The 24,789-nt window shown below is 42.1% G+C and overlaps 1 protein-coding gene across 1 annotated transcript in view; it reads right to left on the bottom strand.

The window, feature by feature from the left end:
• The window catches only part of COL9A2 (collagen type IX alpha 2 chain), a 157,926-nt gene that overhangs the window by 25,634 nt on the left and 107,503 nt on the right, over nucleotides 1-24,789 (bottom strand). The window contains exons 21-28 of the mRNA XM_069223778.1: nucleotides 19,883-19,936; nucleotides 19,005-19,058; nucleotides 16,431-16,484; nucleotides 14,729-14,800; nucleotides 13,653-13,688; nucleotides 11,619-11,663; nucleotides 10,105-10,137; nucleotides 8,620-8,766 (exon numbers count right to left, since the gene is read on the bottom strand). Coding sequence (XP_069079879.1) covers nucleotides 8,620-8,766; nucleotides 10,105-10,137; nucleotides 11,619-11,663; nucleotides 13,653-13,688; nucleotides 14,729-14,800; nucleotides 16,431-16,484; nucleotides 19,005-19,058; nucleotides 19,883-19,936 — 495 coding nt within the window. The remainder of the gene's footprint in view (nucleotides 1-8,619; nucleotides 8,767-10,104; nucleotides 10,138-11,618; nucleotides 11,664-13,652; nucleotides 13,689-14,728; nucleotides 14,801-16,430; nucleotides 16,485-19,004; nucleotides 19,059-19,882; nucleotides 19,937-24,789) is intronic.

Raw genomic sequence — 24,789 nt, 5'->3', positions numbered from 1 at the left:
GAATTTTCCCAGATTTAACTAACTTTCCGAACCGAAACACGGAGTGAAGAGGAACACGTCCGAACCCGATGGCGGAAAGAAAACAATCTAAGATGGAGTCGACGCCCATGCGCAATGGAGCCGAAAGAGGAGGAGTCCCTCAATCTCGTGACTCGAAAAGACTTCTTCGAAGAAAAACAACTTGTAACACTCCGTGCCCAACACTAGATGGCGGGATGTGCACAGCATGTGTATCTGCAGCTACACATGCCATCGAACATATATATATATATGTATATATATATATATATATATATATATATATATATATATATAGTGTGTGTTTACTCACCTGTTAAGGTTAAGGTAATAGTATTGTTGGTATTGTGTTACCATAATTAAGTGCCTTTATTTTTGTAACACTGTGTGGTTTCTTTCATGTGTATAAGTTCTGTGTGACTACAGTGGTATTGCTTGAGCTTTGCATGTCTATTAGATAAGCCTTGGCTGCTCATATACAGCTACCTCTAAAGATCCTGGCTTCTAGGCACTGCCTACACTTCACAAAGAGGGGATACCTGCCCTGGTATAAGGTGTAAGTACCTTAGGTACCCACAAGGCCAGCTTCCTAAACGTACTGATTGGCTGGATTTAAGTCTAATACTGTCCTGAGGCCCCCTGTTACTTAAGGAAGTAGAAAATTCCTTGAGTAAATCCATTTCCCCTGATCCTGATAGGAAACAGGTATGCCCCCTTCTTTTACAGCAGATCTTATATTGCCATCTTCTTCTCTGACTCCCTCAGCTACTGAGTTTGTTTGGCCCCTGAGTCTGGGGAAAGGCAAATCTAATCTGATCAATTCTCTTGATTACATGGAGAACCCCAAATATTTAACTGGATTCTTTCAAGGATGTTTTTTAAAGAGCTAAATTCTTTCTCTGGCCACCTCTAGCACAGTCAGGATTTTTGCTGCTTTTCACTTCCTTGTTTCTGTTTTTTTCAAGCTTGCTGTGGAAAACATTACTCATAGATATGAATGAGGACTGAGTTTCACGCTTTTAAGGTTGGTGAAACTTTTTACCACCAGCCACCACTAACTGGATACTCTGCTTGGCAGAACAAAATTATGAGGAATGCTCCTCTCCTTGAAAAGCTTCTGCGATTTTCTTCCAGCTCTTGACCATACGAACACCTACCTTCAAAAGCATCCTTAAAACTAGAGATTTCTGAGAATAATCAGTGTAGCAGTCCCTTAGAAACAGATTGCACCTGGCTGCCCATACAAACCACCACCTGCCGTAGCTGAAGCCTTAACAATGTCAAATGAAATATAGGACAAAAGCTTTCCATAACTTCCAGAACAGCAGAACACTCTGCACCCTCCTCTGTCTCAAACAATTATTTGAAGTCCGAAATGAGAGACTTGTATGTTCTTTAAAAAGCTGTTCACAATTCTAGATGGGAGCCAGAATACACATCCTGAAGCAAATCATCTCTTTCCTTATCCGTAGACTTCTTTAAAATTGAGTTCTCCATCTTTGAAGTACTCCTCAACAAACTCCCCACCACTGAGTTTTACAGGAATAGAATCTGTGAGAGTAGTTTCCATTTAATTGAGAGGACACAAGTGCTACATAAATTTGGGAAGTATCATTTTATCTTGGTCCTTCCATTCACTAAGTAACATGTCCACAAATTGAGGATGGATGGGGTGATCCAGAAGAGAACAGACACCTAACGGCCTTAGCACTGCCCTGAACAAGGTACTGGGTTCCTCCTGAGGAACTGATTTGTTTATAAATTTTGTAACACGCCAAGGTGAGCACTCAAAGAGTAGCTAAACTGGAAGCCAAGAAACACAATCTCTGGAAAGAAACATTTAAGAGTAATGGTGGTGGCAGCCTCATATCATACACGTACAGGCCAAACTGAAAGGAGATGATTTGTAATGGCAAAAAAAGGATTAAGGGGTACATACAAATTGAGACAGAGCACACAACTATTCTCTCACAATTTATTCCAAAGTGATAAATCAAGTGCATTCCTTGCACCAAACTGTTTTTGTTGTGCCCTGAACTGAATGAAAGACTAAGAAGACATCCGTGGTGGACCATGAAGCTGGCAGGTAAGAAAGAGACAAAGCTATGTGAAGATTTATACTTCATGGTAAATATTCAGGGGTAAATATAAATTCCACATTCTTCTTTAGAGATGAAAAGGACAGCAGAACATCCAGATCAAATGGCCTTCAGGAAAGCCATGAAAGCTATGTTTGACTTCATATGTAAGCAAGACAAGTGCAGTAGTTTTTTTCAATCCAAAATCACAAAATCTGAGAACATATCTCTGATATCTCAGAGACCTTCCATTATCCTGGCATTGACGTGCCCCCACTATAGTCAACTCTCACTGCCTTTAACCAATAACCATCGAGGAGGTGACTGTCAGAACTGGAAAACTAAAACACGTGTGAATGCATGAAGAAATTCCTGTTGGTGCTTGAACTGGGTCTGCTTGGAATCATCCCTAAAACCTTGAAACATGTCATCATTATGTCCCTTCTGAAGAATCCCTTGGCAGCTCCAGAGATTCTATTTAACTACTGGACAATCTCTAAATTACCGAACCCAAGCAAGATCAGGGACAGGGAGGTAATTAGGCAACCCCAGGAGTACCTGGAATTAAATCATATGTTGCCCCACCCTGACTCTAAATGCAGACCAGTGTGAGGCTGTAAAACCACACTGGAGATGAACAATAAGTATCTCTGGGTGAAAGTGATCAATGAGCTCTTATTCTCCTATACCCTTTAGGTGCCTACAATGCCATGGACCATGAGCTCTTGCTGAGAAGACTGGTACAAAAGGCCAAAGTTACTTCATCTGCCCTCAGATGAATTTGATCCTTCCTTTTAAAACACAGCTAGTCAGTTTGCATTAAGTCAACAGAACCTTCACATGTGCCATGACTTGCAGAGCACCACAGCAGTAAAAGCCCTGTCTACCCTCCACCCCCTGAAAAAAAACATCTGGCACAGTGCTATGCTACTAACAGGACTCCACATTCAGCAGCGGCACATCTCACTACATCTCATTACTCATCATCAAAAGTCTGAAAGCCTGAGGTAGGTCCCTGGGAATTCACAACCCTAGATTGGGGAATGCACTAAACCCAGGCTTAAGCCAAGTACATGTGCTTCAGAAAAGGCCTGAAGAATGAACAGTTCTGGATCACCTGCAGCGGCAATAACACAGGAGTGTGTAGTGCGTAAAGCATATTGTGCTTTCCTCACACCAAGAAGACTCCAGGACATCCAGAATTTTTGCACACACTCAATTATCTGAACTAAGTACCAAGAGACGTTTTAACACAAAAATAAATAAGAGTATGTGGAGACAGAATAAAAGCATCAAAGAGCGACCTATTAAAATCGCAGAATGACTTATTTTGCATCAAAACGACTTATTTTACATCAAAGAATGACTTTTTTTTTTACAACAAATAGCAACTTTCTTTCCAACCAGGTGAAGAAGCTGATGAACGGAATTACAGCTAAGCAATATGCTGGCCTAAATGCATCTTGTTGGAAAAAAAATCTGTCTCTCGACTCCTTAGACAAAGAGCAAAAATATTTAGGCCCATATTTAACAGAAAATGATGGAGCGCAACCCTGCGCCAAAATTGGCAGCGCCTCGCTCTGTCATTTTCGCAGATCAGGGATGCACTGTATTTACTTGAATACAGCGCACCCCTGTGTCGTCCCCTGCAACGGCACTAAATTTGCAGCCGAGCACCAACTAAGCCACCCTTGCGCGATGGTGCAAGGATTGCTGGATTGAGGGGGAGAGTGTTTTTGTGCAGGAAGGGACACCTACCTACACAAAAACAATCTTAAATGGCGATTTGCTCTTTCAGAATGCAGCACACATAGAAAGAGCAAAAAACGAAGAGAAGTAAAAGTATTTCTCCTTGTTGCGCCATGCTAATGCCACCCCTGGGGTGGCGTTAGATTTTGGCGCTGCCTCAGGTTTATGAAAACTCGTAAATCTGGGGCAGCGTCAAAATGCAATGGGTGTTGCTGTGGCACGCAACCATTGCACGCCCCTTCCACACAAAGTGCTGTGTGTGAAGGGGCCGTATTTACAAGGTGGTGTTGAGCCACAAAAAGTGGCTTAATGCCACCTTGTAAATACGGCGCAGGGCATAGCGCGACCAGAGCGTCACGAAAAGTGACGATCCGGTGGTGCTAGGGGCTCTTAAATACGCCCCTTAGTGCTTTAAAAAGCAGTAACTCTATAACGAAGCTTTACATTGCTCATCTTCTACCAGCTTTCCTGCATACATTCCGCTCTGCACCCCTTTTGCAAACTTTAATTGTGCCTTCACATGTTTATATGCAAGCCGAACTCAGTGATGGTGAGAGCTTTTCAGTGTGTTGGTTCTACATTACATTTAAGAGTCTATCTTTTTCAACCCCATGTTTTATGATAGTTAAAAAGGCTGAACTGTTAATAAAATACGACGTCTGAAATGTGTTGGCAGGCAAAATATCTAGAAATTGTTTTAAGAGCACTTGATAGTTGAGGTGCGTGTCCTGTACAAAATAATCTCTGGCTTAGACACATCCAGCAACTGATAAATATATTGTTTCAGATCTCAATGCCCACCAGTCATAAACATTGACATGGGCTATCATACTGATCCGAGGATCCCTGTATCATAATCATAACTTGATCGTCATCAGTATGCTACTCCAACACAGATTGTGCCGCCTAATCACACCCTGATGGGGGTTCATTATATATAAATAATATACGAAAGGAGATAAGGGGGATCCGTGAGGGACTCCGCATCTTAGAAATTATTGGGCAGCTGTAAACGCCCCAAGCCTCTCTGTTATAAAGACAAGGTTGCCTTAAGTCCCTCTATTGGCTAACAACAATGGACCAGCAACGAGCGGTCTACCATACTGAATGCCGCAAAAGGGCTAGTTGCGAGCCGTGGGTATCAAGGGTTCCATGGGCCGTATAGCAAGCCTCCATCCTCTAGTTTTGTAGTAAAACAGACACTAACTGGGACCGGTGCCACTGCACCTGCTACACTATCGAAAACGTTGCCCCTGAATGCAAGCTCCCCTAGCATTTGGCTCACAAACTGAAAGTCCACATTAGATTCATGAAAGCCTGGGGCTGTGGGTTTGAGGTTAGGGTTTCGTTTATCCAGCAGGTTAGCGAGGGTTTGTCATGGGAATGTCTTCTGTATTTGTCGAGGCAAGGATTACCAGAATCTGCTTTAAAAGCTACCTTAGCACTGCATCCATGTCAGCGTTTGTGGACCTGTCAAGGGATAAAAAGCCACTCTATTTCTTCACCCGCAACAAATTCCAATCCAAATTCTGAAGGAAAGGGAGGTCAAGTTATTAGGTTCAATTCTTCGATTATTATCTATCCGTGTACGACAAAATAACATTTAAAGTGGCGCTGCCTTTGAGCCGAAGAGAATATTCTGAGCTTTTACTTGAAATCTTTGAGCTGAAAAGTTGATCTGTCGACTTTGGAACTGGGAAATAAGGCTCGAGCCCCCGCTTCGACTCAACATCCAGCGATTCTGGCTAAACCGCTTAATCTCCCTGTGCCAAAAATGTGTCATGTAATCTCGTGTGCTTGAGCTACGTTCACACTAAATAAAACTACAAAAAAATTAAAAAAATAAAAGCAGCATGGGGTAGCATTCCGGTCGTGTGTTCGTGGTGAAAACATAATGCATAAAAAGAGCAGTTCTCTATAGGCAGTCCTGCATCTCAAACAATAGGTATTTCGGAATGTTCCTCTGTTTGTTGATGATGTCGACTTGGGTGTGTAGTATATATGTTCCTTTTTGACGTTGTACTTGATTTCCTATTTTTTCATTAGTAGTTTCTGCTTTGTCGGATGGGGCACTTCCAGTATATTTAGGCCTGTATATTGTATAACAGACCGTCTACGAAATGGATAAAGAAGTTATAGCACATGACGATAAGTTTGTAGTTACACTTAGGATGTTTTTGCCTGCAGCTTCTTGGTTGTACCCGCAGTACCTCTAACTTTACAGCAGATAGCGCTACTTCCCTAGTTTCTGTTAATTGTTGAACGATCTAAGGCTACGTTGAATCAGGATTGAGCAAACTCTTAATGATGCACACACTACACAAAGTACAACAATACAAACTGTTCAGGTCTACTAGTCGACCTTCTTTACATTTAATTACACTTCTTCACTAGCCATTTCAGGGCCAAAGGCCTCAACTGTATTTCTTTGTACAAGTTGTAAATACTGTTCCATGGTCCGGTTAGAGTCATCATTGCCTCAACAAAATGTAAATTGTTTGCATTGCTTGTAGGATAAATACATTAAAATCTATTATTCCATATCAGGGTTCTCCAAACTTTTCCTTAATAACAGCTACTTATGTTCATTGAACATCATCCTGATCTACTATTGAGACCACATTAGAAAAGATTACACATTATTGGCCACCAAATGGAAGATTGCCAGCAGTGACCATCTCAGTTCAACAGGCATGGTTGCTAGCAACAATGTAAAATAAAAAAGTATTTGTCCATTTGGAATGCCTCTACGTGTATAATCGTAACAGCCACAGCTGCAATGTACCTGCTACCAAGTCAAAAATATTAGTGATGTCTCCCCAACACCACACAAACTGAAATGTCAGTTTTAAATATATTTTTGAAACAAAACCAATTTTCCTCTCCACCAATCAGTTTATAAGATCTAAAAATAGACACATTTTCATCTTGATTATATGCTTTTCAATTTGTGTATAAGTATATACTTTAACTAAGCAAAAGCTTCTAATATAGTAGGCTGGCTGCACACAGGAGAGCTCCTTACAGGTAGCTGGAGAGGGCTCACAAACTAATGTTTGGAGAAGACTTTTTCTATACTGTGCACTGGATTAGGATCTGTTACAGAGTACTGTCATTACATACTGTGGGAAGAAGGGCACTGGATACCACATCTAGGTACTTTGCACAATTCTGACCCTAATGGGAAGTGCCACTAACACTATGTTCGGATGTGGTTCAGGTACAAAACACCCCAACATGGATGCCTTAGCTTAGTCGTAAGTATGCCCTGAGCAGACATGGGCAAGTCTTGCCTGAATGACGTTTTGCACATGAAATACAACTATGTTAGTTGAGTGATAAAGACTGTCCCAAAACAAGTGGGTTATCTTGCTGGAAGAGTACTTGTGGAAGACACCACATGGTCATTTACAAAAAAGGCTCCCATTTTTACTGATTTTTACAGATAAATACAGACAGAAAAGTATGTGCTTTGGTCCGTTTTTGTTTTTGAAAGTGGAAAAAAGCAGATTTTTTTTTTCTTCTGAGTGAGTCTCCATTGCTGTCCTACATGAATTCCAGGCAAACAGTTGAGCAGATAGAAACCCACGAGGAGTTAAAAACGGTATGAGAGTCCATTAAAAACAGGCATTAATTGGTATATATTTGAATATAATACTAATGTTTGCATGTGGATGTAGAGTTTTGTTATAGTTCACTGCTTAATTTGCTGTAACTCAACAGGCATCAAAGTATGTGTGCATGTTTATCAGTTAAATAAATGTTGAAATATACCTTTTCTTGACTCCGTTTACTCTCAAAACACAAAATAAATATGGATAAATAACAATAAGATGGACAAAACATAAATACAGATAAATACAGATGATAAAGTTAAAAAAATAGATACCATAAAACCAAGAGCCCTAACTACAAGTTTTACCAGCTGAAGACATACACTCAGAAAAAGTCAATGTGTTTTTGTGGACCTTTTCCACCTGTGTGCAGAAAGGAAACCAACAAACTGTGTGTAACCTGGTAAATCTAAGTCTTGCATCTCATTCCCCATTCCAGGGCAGACAAAAACACAATAAAAATCCCTTCTTAGAGATGGTCTGTATTGTGTCACATTCCGCATTTGAGTTTTTCTATTATTTGTGAGTTCATTATGGGTAAGCAGAGTTTTTGTAGTTTGTCTGTTTCTTAAATTCCCCACGCCCGCCTCAGTGCTGTCCCATATTTGGGGTATCCTCATTTTATGACTGAAAAATCACAATGCCCGGTAGTTGTTGGTGAGATACGGGCCATAAATGCTTACTCAGAGCACTGTATATTCCCCTCTAATGACGGGACATTCCCTAATGAGGCTCCATTTTTTAGAGTGCCCCGAGCAGTATTGTGTTCCCTCGGCCCTAAGCACGTTTGTGCCCACAATACAGAAGTGTTCAATGGAGAATACCAAATGCGTTATCATAGCAGCAAGAGTGAACTATCCGTAAATGTGCGAATTTAGTGGAAATGGTACCTGTTCTCCACGAATCACAATGTGTTATTTCAGTGGGAAGGCCTGACCCAAAGCATGTGTTCGCTCAGTGCGAAAGTGCCTCAGATAAACCTGTGTGCAGTATTGGGGAGAGCCTTAAATGCAAATGTGTGCCTTCATTGGAAACGTGCCTCAAACCCAAAAGTGGCAATAAGGCTGAGTAAAGTGTAGCAGTAGTAATTCATTAGCTCAGTCTTTTAATACCCGAAATAACTGTCATAGTTGTCATAAACTTTATTGCAAGCCACTTACCGGAACACCCTGGCGCCCAGGCATTCCCGGCACGCCCCTCTCTCCGTGCATCCCTCGTGGGCCTGGTGGGCCGGCGAGCCCCTGCACACCCGGCATCCCCGCATCCCCAGTGGGGCCAGTGTAGCCCGTCTCTCCGCGGACTCCTTGCTGTGAAGGAAGCACGGCAGATGAGTATTCTGAAGATTAAAATATACTGTTAAAACAAAGCATTTCATCCAACAATTTCAGAAAAGAAATGTGCACTGTGGAAAAATTCAGCGTGATAACAAAAAATCTGCATAAATAACAGAATTCTCGTGGGAGTTCAAATATGCTTCATTTTTATTTGGTTTCATTAGGGAAATGCACATTTACTTCAGACTGAGGATTAAAATTCTCAAAAGCTGCTTAACAAATCAAAACCCCGGCTTGATTCTCTGAACTAGATCACAAGACATTGAACACGAGTGATCACAGATGGACACATGTTAGCAGCGGGAATGATTTATGAAAGGTGTTGCTACTTGTAAGTCCGAGGTAGACCTATAAAAAGGCATGGGTAAATAGTGCGAGATCCTAGCTGTAATTAAAGGCATAAGCCTGTGATGGACACGTGTGCAATGTACTTAGTGTTGCAAAAATGACTCTCGTGTAGTTTTACTGCTAATTTACACTTGGTATACAAAAGGGTGTTTCAGGAGGGTGTCCGGGAAATCCTATATGAATGTGGCAAACATCCGCTCAGTCAGAACTGAGTGGGTTTTCTCAGATATTTTCTTATTGAATTCACCACACTTTTTAGCTACACTGAAGAGCCCAGGTGTAAATGCTGTTGAAAGTGCTAGGAAGTGCATCACTTTCTATTGTTGTCACATGAAACCAGGATAATGTCGGGAGCAGATATATGTTAGGGCAAAAAAATGAACTTGAAAGAAACATGATTTCCATATTTTAAAAAGTCACACATTTCCCAACCTTGAACGTGTATTTCATACAATACGCTTGTATTGTGCTAACGTAGACAGCTTAAGTAAGCACTCCACTAAATACCTCTGACTTATGCTTGTTTGTTCAGACATGTTTACTTTTTGCCTGCCAAAGTCACATTGTGCTGTTAATAAGGCATACGTGCAATTTATACCTATATGATAGTTTAACCTATATATGGTGCAAGTTTAGGGTATGCATGCCTCTTTTCATAAATCTGGCCCATAGCATAATCCAGAGGAAAAACAAATATTGTAATTAGCTCATATTTCACTTCCTTCCTCTAGTGCAGAGAAACAGTGAAACGAAGAGCGCACACAAGCAGTATTCACAAATCCATGCTGTTGGCCCACCACTCATCCCATCAGATTCCCATCCATCCTACAAAGATGCACTCTTGCTGTTGGGCCTTTGTACATCCTCCTGCATCCCTTCTCTCCTTGTGAGATCACCACATATCACGTTGGGGCACTTGGCCAACACTGTGATGGAGTAAAATGAGCAGCGGAAATTGCTTACCTGCCCTTTAGGGCCGGGTTCCCCAGATTCGCCCTGAAAGAGAGGAATACTAGATGAACACATATCAATTGTCTTAGCTTTTTCGTTCACATTCGCCGTTTCACACTAGATTGTAACACTGGCTTCCGATCATCTCCAAGTTCCTTTGGTATATATCTTTACTGATTTTCATGACAAAGACATTAAAAAACATAATCGCTCTTTCTCCAACCAATACCTCCTGACCTAACATCATATCAGTGGAAGTCACATTGTGATCTAATGCTTCGCACAAGCTGCAACGCGGTATCTAGGAGCTACGTTCGACAAGTACATGCCCACTGCAATTCTACATATTTCTTCATTGCGCATCCAGTGGGACCTCATCATCAACCTCGTCGGTTTCTCCATGGATCGTCTCCAAGTTCTGTCAATTTTTTGCCAGCCCATTACTGATATTTATTGGTTTTACCAAATAAAGATAATTCAACTATCGCAATATTTTCGCATGCCTAAAATGTTTACTTTGCCTTGGTTAGTGAGAGAGTAAATTGTTCAAGTTCTGATAGATACATTTCTTTAGTGTGTAAAGGTTTATGAAAGATAATAGATCCAGGTTATGATTTCTACTGCATACATCATGAAACATTTTACGTATCATTACTTACACTGATGCATTTCCTAATGTGTGCTCCTTTCTTGTCTCTCTAATCATCTTTTGTTCTTATCTTTCTGTTTATAACTTCATTTTTTCTTCTTCCTAAGTTTATCCTAAAGTCTGTATGTCTTGTGACTTATCACATAGTGAACAATTGCTTGTTGTCCACCGGGTGTAGAGGTTACTTGAATATTACATGAGAATGCCTCTTTATCCTCTGGTGCATATGTTAGGTAACGGTAAACCAATAAATGAGAAAAGTATAAAACAAATCAGAAGCAGTAATGTGTAAGAATGTGTGCTATTATATATTTTGCAATACCCCTGGTGAGTGCCTTGAGAAATCATCAAAGTTGGTCCAGACCATCACCAAAGGGTTTAAATGCCAGCAAGGTGTCCCTCCATTTCTTTTTGGTGCATTGTGGCTCTATTTTTGTATATGAAAAATGTTTGTAGCATTTTGAATGTCTTTCAGTATTCCCAATTCCCTTAGTTGGTGAGATTTCTGTGGCACATACCTGTTATCAAGTGTTGGGAAACTTACCTCACTAGGACTGTTGCACATGGAATTTATTCTATATCTTTTTATCTAACCATGTATGATTGAGCGAGTTCCTTACACTAGACAATCTGGAAAATGTAATTTTAAAATTAAGCTAACTTGAAAATAATATGCAAAGAATTGTCCTATGATAGTGTCGGAGAAAGGTTGCAGATCTTATAGCTCATCTTCCATCCATCGGAAACTCTCATCCCGCCCACCACTTGTCCATGCGAGTCCTGCATGGACCATGCTCCTCACACCTATAAAAGTCCTGAACATGAGGTCAGCACTGGAAGATGCATGTTGTTCAAGAGAAACCAGGACATGGCTTACCATCTCGCCTTTCTCACCACCCAGTCCTTCGACACCAGGGTCACCCTGTAGACAAGAGAGGAAAGGGTCTTTAGAGGCAAACTGTTAAGGTACAGAGGGGTTACTTGCCATTCTGGCCCATGGTTGGTATTACATGACTCACTTACACACACTAGCCCACAAATACACACAGGCGCATATGAACAACAATGCCACTGCATTCTCCACTCATACCCAAGCATGAGTTCAAGCAATTTCTTACACTAGTCAAACATGCACATATAAAGAGGCTGACATATCCACAAGATGTGTAGTGAAGAGGGGGTCTGCATATTGAAGAACATAATTAAATCTTCCTCTTTCACCTCTGGGATCACCACCTCTAAAAGTTGATCCTCATTAAAAAAAAGATGCCCAGCATCAGATCGATCCCTTAGGTTGAAATGGAGAGATTGCAGCAGGTTCCAAGCCTCAAAGCCAATGACATGCTAGCTGTGGTGTTAGACCAATCCTAGCCCTACTAATCGTGTCACAGAAACAGGCAGAGATTAAATATGAATGCTCCAGAGATGACAGGACTGAAAAATCCACAGGACAGCAGAAAAATGAAAGACAGTGATGCAGTGTTTATAGTGGAACAGAATAATGGCGTGACATGGTCTGACTCGGCAATGAGGTTTCATACCTACTATCACACATTTCAAAACATACTCAGTTTGGAGAACTACCTCTAAGAATGATTTGTATATAACAATGTAAGACCCACACACAGATCCATGAGACTTTAAAAAGGCACAGATTTGTATGCACACGCCATAAAAACAAACATACATGCACAGGTATCCGCCCAATTTCAAAGGAACATTGCTCCTGATGCCACTTGTTTTGGAAGATGCCTCATGTCTCCACTTAGCCTCTCTAAGCCACATGGCCCATTTGTAGAGTTTGGCAAGATGTGAATCGCTACAGCTCTGCTCACACGTGTCCTTCTTCAGCCCACAGATGACTTAGTGCTTACTGTACATTGTGTTTTCTGGTGTGTGAAGAATGCTCTGGTGCTCCATCTACTGAGGAGCGGCCTCTCTCACCTATGCAACCACAAACCTCATTGAAATGTGTCCTGTGAAGGTCCTGAGAAACATGCCGTTTAATTCACTGAGAACACCATCTCCTTCTCACTAAATGCAAGCCCCACTTTAAGTTGCTTTGCTTGTCTATGGCACACTGCAGTTACGACACCACAGAAATGTAAAGGTTGCATTACCCTACTGCAACACAAGATGGGAGATGGCCGCTATTTTGGATGTATAGCAGAAGGCAAGAAACGGGGAAGATGTGACCATTGTGATACAGCGACCATATCCTCTGCCTTCAACACAGTCTACCCTAAACTTCCTAAATCTCTTCGCCCGAGATTCCTTGTGCTTTTGAAAGGCATCAACAATAGCGATAGTTTGGACAATGGGAATAAGGGGGATACTCCGTAGAGGGCTGTACCTCTGAAAGTCTGGTAGGATTGTGCCAACCAAACACGTGACAGCCGCAGATCACCTTTCAGGGGCACGGTGTGAGACCTTCAACGTGGTACCCACATGCCTCTGTCATCCAGTCTGCCAAGAAACAATTCAACAACAAACAGGGAGTACTTTGCTGCAATAGCAAGGAATGAGGTAGCCTTATACCTCATGTGATTCACAGAGTATTGGGGGCTTGGGTGCAGGCGGCTGACTGTTGATGTACACATTGGGATAGCAGTGAAACGTCTGCTCCCCAAGATTTATCAGCTCTGTCAATAAGGAGAAATCATTCGGAATTCACATTTTAAATTTCGACGGACTAGAAATGAATATGTGCTCCATTCACTAGCAAAAAAGGTTTGACACACTTACTATACTGACATTAACTGGACCCTTATAGGGGCACTCATAGTCACACACAAGCACACTCATTCAAACAGAACAGTCTGATTAATTTACACAAGGCCAAGCCTTCTCCAGAAATCACACTCTAATAGAAAGGAATAGATAAGGCATGCTACAAATGCCTGGTACTCACAATTCCTCCCTTTGGTCCAGCTTTGCCCAGAAAGCCCTGAGGAAGAAGAATACAAAAAAGAGTCAGTGAGAATTTTGTGGCTTCTTGTAGCTATGTTTAGGTTGGTACACACATAAGCTCCTTTCTGACACTGATAAGACAGAGCCTCAATCACAAATAATCCAAGAACCGGCAAGCATGGCAGCACTCAAAAATGTTTACAATCATTTATGACTAGCCATGCATTTCTCTGCTTCCACTCAAATCTGCTAAACTTCAGTCAAACTATGCAGCACTTTCCAATGTTTACGCAGATTAATGTAGCTCCGACAACCCCTCAGCTCTTTCTAAAGTGTAATGCAGCACAGCAGCACTGTCATTTTTTCCAATTTTATTGAGGCTCTGCAGCACTCTCAAAGCTCTCCACACTTTGATGAGGCCGCCTGAAGTACTCTACCTAATTCCTTTACAGAGCCCTAGGTTCAGCAGCACTCTCATGGGGTTTTCAGGCTGTGAACCTCTCATTCACATTTCTTTGCAGACTTTGATCAGGGCCTGCTACACCCTTGAATGTTTGCAACTTTTGATGAGACTCAACTTCACTCTTGAATCTTTGCAGACTTTGTTACAACCCATCAACACTCTCAAATCTTTTGAGACGTTGGTACAGCTCTGCATCACTCTTAGCTCTTTGTTGGTGAGGCTCTGAAGCACTCTTAAGTCATTGCAAGCGTTGTAGGGGTTCAGTGGAGCATTCACACTTTGTTGTACCGGGATGAGTTTCTCAAACCTTTAGTTTTTTTAACATGAAGATGCTAAACACTCAGCACTCTAATCTTTTTAGACTCTTATGAGGCCTATCTGCTCACTAAAGCCATGTTAAAATGCAGGCTCAGGTCCAGTGCTTTGTCAATGCAGTTTGGTGTAGCTCACATATCTACCGCTACCTAGCATGTATCCACCGTCTTCTTCCCCAGCTCGGCTGAGGTCCACCACATGCCACGCTCCTCTTGTGACCCCACACCCTCACTCCACCTTCATCCTCGGTATTCCTCAGCTACTCTCCCAGGCATTATTGCGCAGCCTCTCATACGTACCTTGTCTCCTTTCACGCCCGGGATGCCTTGTGGACCAGGGATTCCTGGTGGGCCCTGTTCACCTTTAACCCCCTGCAATGCAAGAGAATGAATATTTGCAAATGGTGCAAGTTATGGAAACCTGAAAGCACATACGAATGGACCTTGGAATCCACTCTGAGAGAAAAGAAATATCCCTTGTAGACATTCCTCTTCACCACTAGGCCCTAGGACTACATTTGAAATATAAGTCGTCATTACAAGTGGAGCACAGAAGAATTCCTGTGTGGACTTCCACTCCCCTCACTCATGAGTGGCCCATTGGTGCCGCACATGGATTTTCCAGGTGCAGGTGCAAAGGACCCAATTTTACCAGCTAGGAAATTCAGCGGGTAAAATTGCCTTGCAAATAGGCTACAATGCAGTTTGGCCCTGTGCCCTGGCCCCCACCCTACTCTCTTCCTGGACACACCGGCAGCATGATATGCTTTTCCTCTCCACCCCTGTACTCCCACTTGTGGGCAAGCGCCAGTCCCCTGGCATAGATCTACCACTTGCTCGCAGGTGGTAAATGTGAGCATCAATCCAGGGGCATAGCTTAGTCTGTAAGATTGGGGAGGGGTGAGCTTCAGATTTTCTAACAATCGCGCCGGCTTATAATGTCAAAATGCATTATACCACATGCAGGGCAAATGAAAGGCGTGAAAGGGGCAGTGGAAAGGGAGATGAATGAAGATTAGTAGGGATACTAAGGGCAAGAAAACACAATATTTTGTAAAATACCCAGCATTTTTAACGAATATCAAAGCGAAGAGGGAAAGAGTGTGCATGCATTTTTGTATGAGCTCATGCAAAAATTCCTTGTGAAATCCGACAGACACCTTACCATACCTGACTGAAAGCACCTGCCTCCGACTATTTTCCACAAAATACATTTATTGGGGGTGGGGGATGTACACCGCAAACATCCCCCATACAGCTACGCCCCTGATCAATCGTCAAGGAAAAGAGATTACTATGTGGAATACCACCCAGTAAGCCAGGTCCGCTGCTTCCAGCTACCAGTGTACAGAGTTATGCCCCTGCAGTACCATGTAATTTTGAATCAAGTCCTTTACAGTGCTGTTTACAGGCCCAATTGCGCACAGATATGAACATTTCAAGACTTTTTTTTTCCATGCATATTTAGTAGATACCCACAATCCAGTATGTCAGCGAAAAGATGCATTACAAATTATTTCCAGTTGTTCTTCTAGAATTTCCATTAGGGATGGGATTGTGGCAACTATGCGATGATCGATGCCTCATTGCTCAATAAGAAGTTCTGTCAGAGCTGTGAGGGCACTTTGTTGGACATTTTGCTGTGCCACCAACCGTGGAATCCATGAGTATCTCACACACTTGGGCATTCATGGGTCTGACAATAGCAGTGGATTTACCTGGATATGCCTCATTCTGGTCTGCAATGATATTTGGTGTTTCTATTTGAGTTGCTGGGGGATTTAATTTCTTAATCCCTTTATTTTCTAGAGGTGAGTGGGTTAAGTGTGTGTGTGCGTTGGTATGCATAGGGATTAGATTCATTTTTGGTGTATGCCTTCACTATGTACTGTGCGTTGGTGGATTTGGTTGCTCCCTGGCCCCACTTTGGCCTTTCCTCTAAATAAAGCTAAAACATCCATTTCTCGGGCAAACCTTATATCAGTCACAGAATCCAGCTCACCGTTTTCCCTTGTAATCCAATAGGCCCCACAGGTCCTCGTTCACCACGATCCCCCTAAAATAAGAAAGATAATATGGGTGAAGGAGTGACACAGCATTGTGGATAAACACTGCTATGCATATGTGAAATAGGAGAAGGAAGGCAGGACGACGAGAGAAGAAAATATTGAAGAAATCAACGGGGATCATTTTCAGAAACTGCTGGAGGCTTTTGAAGGAAGGGGCTTCATTTAAATATTTAAGATTTTTACAGACGATAAGGAGCAGTGAGATTGGGAAAAGTGGGAATTGAGAACAACAACCAAATATGAGCAGAGAGTCATTGAGAGTCACAATGGCGTATCCCTACAGAATCTTTGACAGCCACAATAACATATCAATAGGGGAAAAGTGAGAATCACAAAGATGTATCAGTGAGGAGTCATCAAGTGTGAAAATGTATAATTGAGAGGCATTGAGAGCAACAGTGACGTTCGCAGGAAGTAATTCTGTGTCATAATGAACTATGGAAAGGGAGTTAATGCGAGCAACAGGGATATATCAGCATGGGCACTTTCAGAGTGAGAACAACATCATTGAGGTGACATCGAGAGGGACTATGACCTATTTGTTTGGTCAATGAGGATGGCCATAGCTAGTTAGCAGAGAGACATTTATATGGAGAGGGACACATCAGTAAGGAGACAAATCAGCAGTGAAGTACCACTGGGGAGTCACTGAGAGTGACATTGGTACCATTCAGGAGCATTCACAATGACAATAAATTTGAGAGAGACAATAAGTACCAGCCAGTGTATAATGGCAGGCACTATGCATGGTCTCTGTTACACTCAGAGTCAAATATGTTACTCTGCTAGGTAGCTCTTGTGAACTCAGGAATATCTTTCCAAATCCTTAGAAGGTCAGATTCATAGCCTCTTTTGTATTTTGTCAAGTTTATGTGGAAGATACCACAAAGCTTTGTAAATGCTCCAAGCTAATTAGTACATGGTGGATATAGTAATAGGTCATTTGTAAGCAAAAAGTCCACGCTTACTAGACCTTCTTCTTCCTGGTCAATATTAAAAGATCCATAATTTATCAGTTTGTTCCCCTAAAAATATAAAGGGTAGAATTCCAAAATGTTTAAAAAAATCAAATCAGGAGTATACCCATGTGTTGCAAGTAAGTTTCAGCCCACTGCAGGAGAACCAGTAGCCACCATGGGCATGGAGATGCTTGTGATTATTCCCATTTCAATGAATTGGGCATTTTGGATATTTGTTAATATTCCCTCTGGTTCCAACATGGGATGAAGAATTGACTTCTGGACGTTGCTAACAGCCTCTTTTGCACCATAGACCACAGCATGCAGCCATACTTGCCCTTTTAGATCTGTCTGCCACATTCAGCATGACTGGATTTCCTACCCTGTTCAGCTGCCATTAATCTGTGTGAAGAGTAGAAGGAACCAGCCTAGATTTGATATTCTCTTTTGCAATGAACCAGACTAATATTGTTTGCTTAAGCCTCTTCCTAGCACCAGTTCTATCACTTAAAAGAGATCCCCAAGGGGTATCACTCTACGCCTGTCTTTTCAATGTGTACTTTAAGTGATGGGCTGGAATGCTAACCAGAGTGACTGCCAGTGGTTTAGAATGTATAAAGCCTTCCTCTATCAAAACATTGAGTGGCCAAGGGTATACCCAGATGTGGGTTCCTTGCTCGCTGTCCCAGAGGATCCATGCTATACCTCAGTGACAAGGTCCAACAAGGATGAAACTGGTCTGAGGTTGCTCGTATTCCTTTCTGGAGGGGCCTCTACTTGGCAGGTTGAGACTAACTGTTTCCATGTGAAACAGGGTCAGTACTGATTTGCATAATATCGGATTCTGTGTATAATGGCACAGTGGGCAAAAAAAGATACGTTTTAATACTACCCAGAGCGATTGCCAGTAGTTTAGACTATTTGCAAGCATTCCTTTCATCACCTTTTTTGCATTAGAAAGTAGGAGATAGAGTTAAAGTCAAAAGGCCTTGTCTCATTCACAAATACTGTTCTAGAGCCAAGGTATCATATTTTCAGACCCTTCTAATATGCCCAACACTGGGCTCATGATTCAAAGACATGAGCCGCACTCTGGTCTGAGTGATTTTGATGGTGGTACACCAACACGATGAAGTGCACCTCTTCTAACTTTGCGTGACACCTACATACCTTAAATTCAGGGTCCTATTGAAAAAGCTTTTTGTCACAATATCTTTTGTTCCTTTAGGTGGAAATCAAGTTCTGGTAATCTGTGCCTACAGAATGCTCTTTGTAAGAGGACAAATTCACTCAGACCAGTGAAAAGAACCATGAAGCGACAGCCATCAAACAAATACAGCAATAATTTTGTGTCAGGGAACATGAGGGTGACAATGAAGTACCAGTGAGAAGACAGTGTTGGACCAATGGCACAGAGAGATTACACAGCTTCTGAAAATCATTGGTCAAGCAGGTTAAATACACAATAAGGCATCATCTGTAGAAGACACAATTAGATGTCTTGGGTGTTTGACACATCATTAATTTTTAGTACACCTCATTGCTCACCTTGAGTCCACCAATACCTCGAGGTCCCACTTCTCCACGAGGCCCTGGCTCACCCTGAAAGAAATTACAGATAGAAACATAATTTACAAAATGACAGCTTCATCCAAGTTGCAGAACAGTGCATAGTGACCCAATTTCTGTTCCTGTAGTACACATAAGTCTAGGAGTTACAGCAAGAATTGTTTTAACTTCCTCCATTTTGCAACAGGTTTAGGGACAGGCTGTATGGAGTACACTTCAGTGGAGCTAGGATGAGCAGGGGCTAGAAATGAGAAGGTGTTGTATGAGTCAATAAAGCCTCTGAAACTATCCCATACCAAATGTGTAATAGACTTGTGGATGGAAGTCGACAACTGAATCAACATATACATTGAGAAAGGGAGAGGAAGGGATGGAGGGAAGAATAGAGTAAATGAGGAAATTAGGCAGAAAAAACAAAGGGTCAGGAAATAGGTGAGAAAGGAGGGAAGATAAGGAGTAAAAGAGGAAACGAATGCAGGAAGATGGAAAAAAGGAGGAGAGAAAGGAAGAAAATAATAAGTCATGGAGGAAAAACCTAAGAATGCATGAAGTAAGAAAGGCAGGGGTGCAAAGAAGAATGGAGAAATAGAAAAAGGGAGGACAGAGGAAAGGATGAGACAGGTGAAGTGAAAAATGAAATGGAGTGAGGAGTTAGAGATGGGAAGAAAGGAGTGAAGGAAGACTCAAAGAAGTGGAAAAATGTGTAAGTGGGACAGGACAAATGAAGCAAGTAAAGAAGGAAGTGGAGGTGGGAAAACTAGAATGGAAAAAAGGATAAGGTTTTTTAAAAAAGGGATGCTAGAAGGTGAGTAAAATGAAAAGAAAACAAGTGACCTGTCAATAACAACATGACTTACAATCTTGCCAGGTGCTCCAATGAATCCTGGTTCTCCACGGCTTCCAGGCTCACCCTGTATAAGTTACAGACAGACGTAAGCATTTATATGGCTTCCCTCAGATTGGAGACATCACAGTGAATAAGCATTGGACTCCATGTATACACTAAATTAATTGAATGACATTCCCTACTCTGGAGCATGCTTACACTGTATTAACTCTGATACCCAGCCCTGGAGGAACTGCATGCTGGACTTGTTCAGCTCCATTCCCAGCTCCAATGCACACTGCACACTGAACTAAGTGCACACTGAAGTGAGAAGATGCTGAACACTGGATTGCTGGATACAACACTGCCTCTTCTGCATTCTTAGAACTGGACCATCGGGCACTGCACTGACTTTGATGCATTATTAATATTTTATCCATTGTCCAGATAGGACTGATGCAGCGAAACAGACACTGCATGTTTTTGAAGCCATCTTGGAACCTGTATAGGAATTTTCTCTCCAAGAATGAACTCCAGTATCTCTTTCCAATGCTTACGTCTTTGGTCCCTAGGCATACTATGGGAAAACGCTGTAGGAGAGAAGTAGTCTTAGAAATAAAAGGGATTCAGCAGCCTGTAGGGCTCACTTACCTCTTATGAGACCTTTCATAATTTAATTACATTTATTTAACATTCACTAAAAACGATATAACATATTGTAAAAGATAAATTATTCAATAAAACAGTACATAAATCTCATGGCACGCGTTGTACAAAATTTGTGCCAAATAAATTACAGAAAATGCTATCACTTACAGTTTTCACGTTTTATGGCTCCTTTGCCTGCTTGGCTTTGCAGGTTAATGATTTATTTAACAACGGAGAGCTATACTTAGCCTGCAGTTCTCTTTACCACTGCAGCAGTACAAGAGGCGAGGATTTGATTGAGCTATTGTACAACTGGCAAAATCTCTCGTCCTTTCATAGCCTTTTTCACAAAAAGGGTCGTCGTGAGAATGTGTACCACCCTGTCATCTTTCAGCTTTAGCAGGATAAATACATGTAAGGCACTTCATCTGCAGAAGCTTCACAGTCCTCGAGAGCTGCCTTCGTGGCTATATATGATCAATTTCCCTTTCTGAGTACTTCCTTAAGAGCTTCACAACTATGTTCTTCATAACAGCAACATGCTAGTACTTCCTTTAGTTGGAACTACACAAAGCATGCCGTACTCTGGTAACAAACACCCTTGCTGCTTCTACGCCAGTAAACATAACTTCTGCAGCAACGTGCCTTCTTTATAATGTTAAAAACTGTAAAGTCACACTGGCGTGTCATTCAAATAAGCGGACCCGGCTGATCTTATGCCACATTCAAGGAAAATCACAACCATGCGGTCTGCTTGGTTAAGTCCTCGATCACTCCACTATAAGGGCCTTCTCTGCATAGGAATCAACATTAGAATTTACAGAACAAGGTTGGTGCTACATATCTGATGCCTGCTTTTTCAATGTTTATTAAAGCTGCTGTGGAACAGCCAGTGTAAACAAAGCCAAGGTTCCTCAGGGCCCTCGTCAGCACAACCACGAGTCTCACTCTGCCATCCATTGTGGGTTCCCTGGTAAGAGTGTTATCATTTGTAAGTCAAAGTGAAGGATAATCCTATCTCCTAAAAACTGCCTGGTATACCGATTCCTTGTGTATGAAGCATGGTCTATGACCACTACTTTCATTTTTCCCTATTAACACACAGGTTGTCAAGAGCAACAAAGCAAGGAGAAACCCTCGGAGCTCACTGGAGCCAAGCAGGCGTTTAATCACAAAGCACTAAATCATCCCCCTAACACAAGACACCTATCCCTTTCTTACAGAGATTAGGTGTAGTTCAGGGTTAATCTAACCTGCTCTTACCAAATGTAAGTTTACTAAGGTAATTGTTGCATAACAAGAGTACCTGCATCCATCCCTGCTTCACTCCTCCATTACTTGAGATTCTTTTGAGTGACAACTCCCCGCGTCTAATTCTCCCTCTACCCTAGGTATCCCTATCAGACTCACTAGTGAGTTTTACTAGTTGATTAGAGGCACCCTAATTATTCAGCATGCCCATAGGTTCACAGGGCAAACTCAACCAAGTGTCTTGGTTAAATCCACCTAGGCTCAACACAGTGGCACAGCTCCCAACTTAACAGGCCTTCTTACCAGGGAAGTTAGTGTCAGTGGCCTGTGCATAGTAGACATAAAGCTCCAAAACCCCATCTGAGTTAGATTAGTCCTTATAAGATATTAATGAATATTTCAGTTGATGGACTCAGCAATTTGTGCTTTTCTTGTAGACCAGTACCAACGTAGTGCCTTTCCATTGTTTCCACAACTGCTTCCACTTGATGATTGCAAAGACACTTGAATATCATGCAAGCGCCCACCACTGGAGACAGCCTTATGGTCAGTACTAGGTCGCCCTTCTGGTCCAGTCTTCTTTGACCATCACCAACAACACATTTAGCAGTTTAATTGGCAGAGTTTCATAGGCAGCCTCGCTAAAGCCTCACCTAATATTTTCTGAGCTTTCTGTGGTACCTTTCGTAGTTAGGAGCACAATATACTCGGCCCAGGTACCCTCCCCAATCCGTATACTTTTACTGAGCCCACTTCATCAGTACAGCATACGCCAGAAGATCCTGTCAATTTTCAGCCTTCTGCAAATATTTCAGTTTTTTTAAAGATTTCCTTTTTTTGTCAAACTTTATCTTTTTGCAAGTATAACACAAAGATCGACAGTATAAGTATCACATGACACCACGTATATGCTAGTAGAAATGTAGAAGGACAGTACAGATTTAATCATGAAAGGGTGTCCTGATGTGCAAACTTGCCTTATTCACTTGCACAATAGTCGATCCAATAGGAACTAAGCACAAACAGTAGAACTTAGAGGCCCCAATCCCCCCATCCCCTCCAAACCCCCTGTAATCGAACACAGGTGAGTGAGGGCCACACACAAAATAAAAACAAAGTCAACATTATCAAAATTTCAAAAGTGCTGTGGACAGAGGTTTGCATGTCACAGTGAGGGCGACAGTGCAGTATAGTGGAAAAGCACTCTCCAGCAATAAGAAATGAAAGAGGTGAAGTGCTTGTGTACGTGTCGGACATGCAAATAGGGGGAGCCCCCATATGCCACAAGTATATTCAAAATTCGTATATTTGTCTAACATAATGTCTGCCATTCTTTCCATGGTGAGAGCCTGCTTTAAGTGAGCATGGCATTGAGTGAGGGATGGGGTGTTCCTTTTCTTCCAAAGTGGTGCTATAGATAACTTGGCAGTGCCCAGGCACACCCAGAGTATTGTCCTATCACCTGATGTTTGGTGTTTAAGCATGGGTTCTCGTAGGCCTAATACTGTTGAGGCTGGAGTTTTCAGGTTCGGATAGCCCAGGATATCTTTGATCTGAGCCACTATTTCTGACCAGAAAGGGCAAATACTTGGGCAGTCCCATCAGATATGTTTTAAATCCTCCACTGATCCACATCCTCCCCAACACTGACCTGAGGTGTCTGGAAAAATTGTTTTCAGTTTTGTCAGATAAAGGTACCAATCAAATAACAATTTGCCTCCCTCATGTGGACGGAATAGTTGAACCATGTTTCCCTGGCACGATCGGGCCATCTAAAGAGCGTTCCCACAGGGCCATGTGGCAAGAGTGGCGAGAACGTGCCAGAGAAAGGAGAAAGGAGTATAAAAAGGAGATACATCCTCTGGAGGCTCCAGAACACTGTACAAATAATTCAAGTGGTGTGAGATCTCTTGCAGCAGGTATCCTGACTTCCGGGTGTATGACCCAGTGTTTCCACCGGGTGTAGTGGAAGCTTTGAGAGTCAGGAAGGTTAAAATCAGGCTGGTAATTTTCAAAAGTGGGAATGTTGCACCCATGAAAGAGATCAGCAATAGTAAGGCACCCCCCAGCTCGCCATCGGTCAAAGGTCCCAGAATGCATAGCTGGAGGGAATGCTGGGTTATAATGAATTGGACTGGAGGGGAAAGGAAAGGTTGTTTAACCACCTGTTCTTGTCACTGTGTCCCAAATTTGTAGAGTTGTCTTAACTGGGGTACTAACATAGGCATTTGGCAGACATTGTGTTCTGGGTTTCCATATAGGGTTCCAAATATACCTGCCCATCAGCGCCCTTTCCATAATGAACTAGTGTTTATCAGAAGTGCATTGGGACCATTCAGAAATCACTTGCAGTTGAGCTACTCCAGAGTAAAGATAAAATATCTTACATTGCTAAACCCCCAGCGTCTTTGGGTAATCTCAATAATACGTAGGGCAAGTTGGCCCTGCAATCCTGCCAGACGAAACATATAAAGAGAGTGCGGAGAATAGGTAAAAAGGTGCGGTCTAGCTCAATGGGCAGGCCCTGAAATAGATATAGTAGTTTGGGTAACACCGTCATTGTAAGGGCTTGGATACAGCCCAGCCAAGATATATACAAGGGGACCATCACTTAAAATCCGATTTTAGCTGTTCTAATGGGGGGGGGGGTTAGCTCGGTATAAATCTCCTATTCTGTGGGTGATTTGAATGCCCAAGTAGATGATATGTTTTTCGTCCCACATGAATGAGACAGTTGTTGCTAGTTTCTCCATTTCCTGTATACGTAGGGTCAGAGTGAGTGAAAATGATTTATTGAGGTTGACTCAGAAACCAGCCACCTCTTCATACCTGCGTAGTTTGAGTTGAAGTGACTCCAATGAGGTGAGTGGTGAGGTGAGGTATAGTAGAATATCGTCTGTGAAGAGGGAGAGTTTATGCTCTGTTGATCCAAATTGGATTCCTTGGATATCGGGTGTTGCCTGTATTCTTGCAGCCAAGGGTCCAATACTTCAAGTAAAAAGAAGTGGGGATAGGGGAAATCCTGTCTTGTCCCCATCT

This window comes from Pleurodeles waltl, chromosome 3_1 (assembly GCF_031143425.1).
Source record: "Pleurodeles waltl isolate 20211129_DDA chromosome 3_1, aPleWal1.hap1.20221129, whole genome shotgun sequence".
NCBI classification, from domain to species: domain Eukaryota; kingdom Metazoa; phylum Chordata; class Amphibia; order Caudata; family Salamandridae; genus Pleurodeles; species Pleurodeles waltl.
The sequence above is the reverse complement of the archived record's forward strand: the minus strand, read 5'-3'. Positions and strand labels throughout refer to the sequence as shown.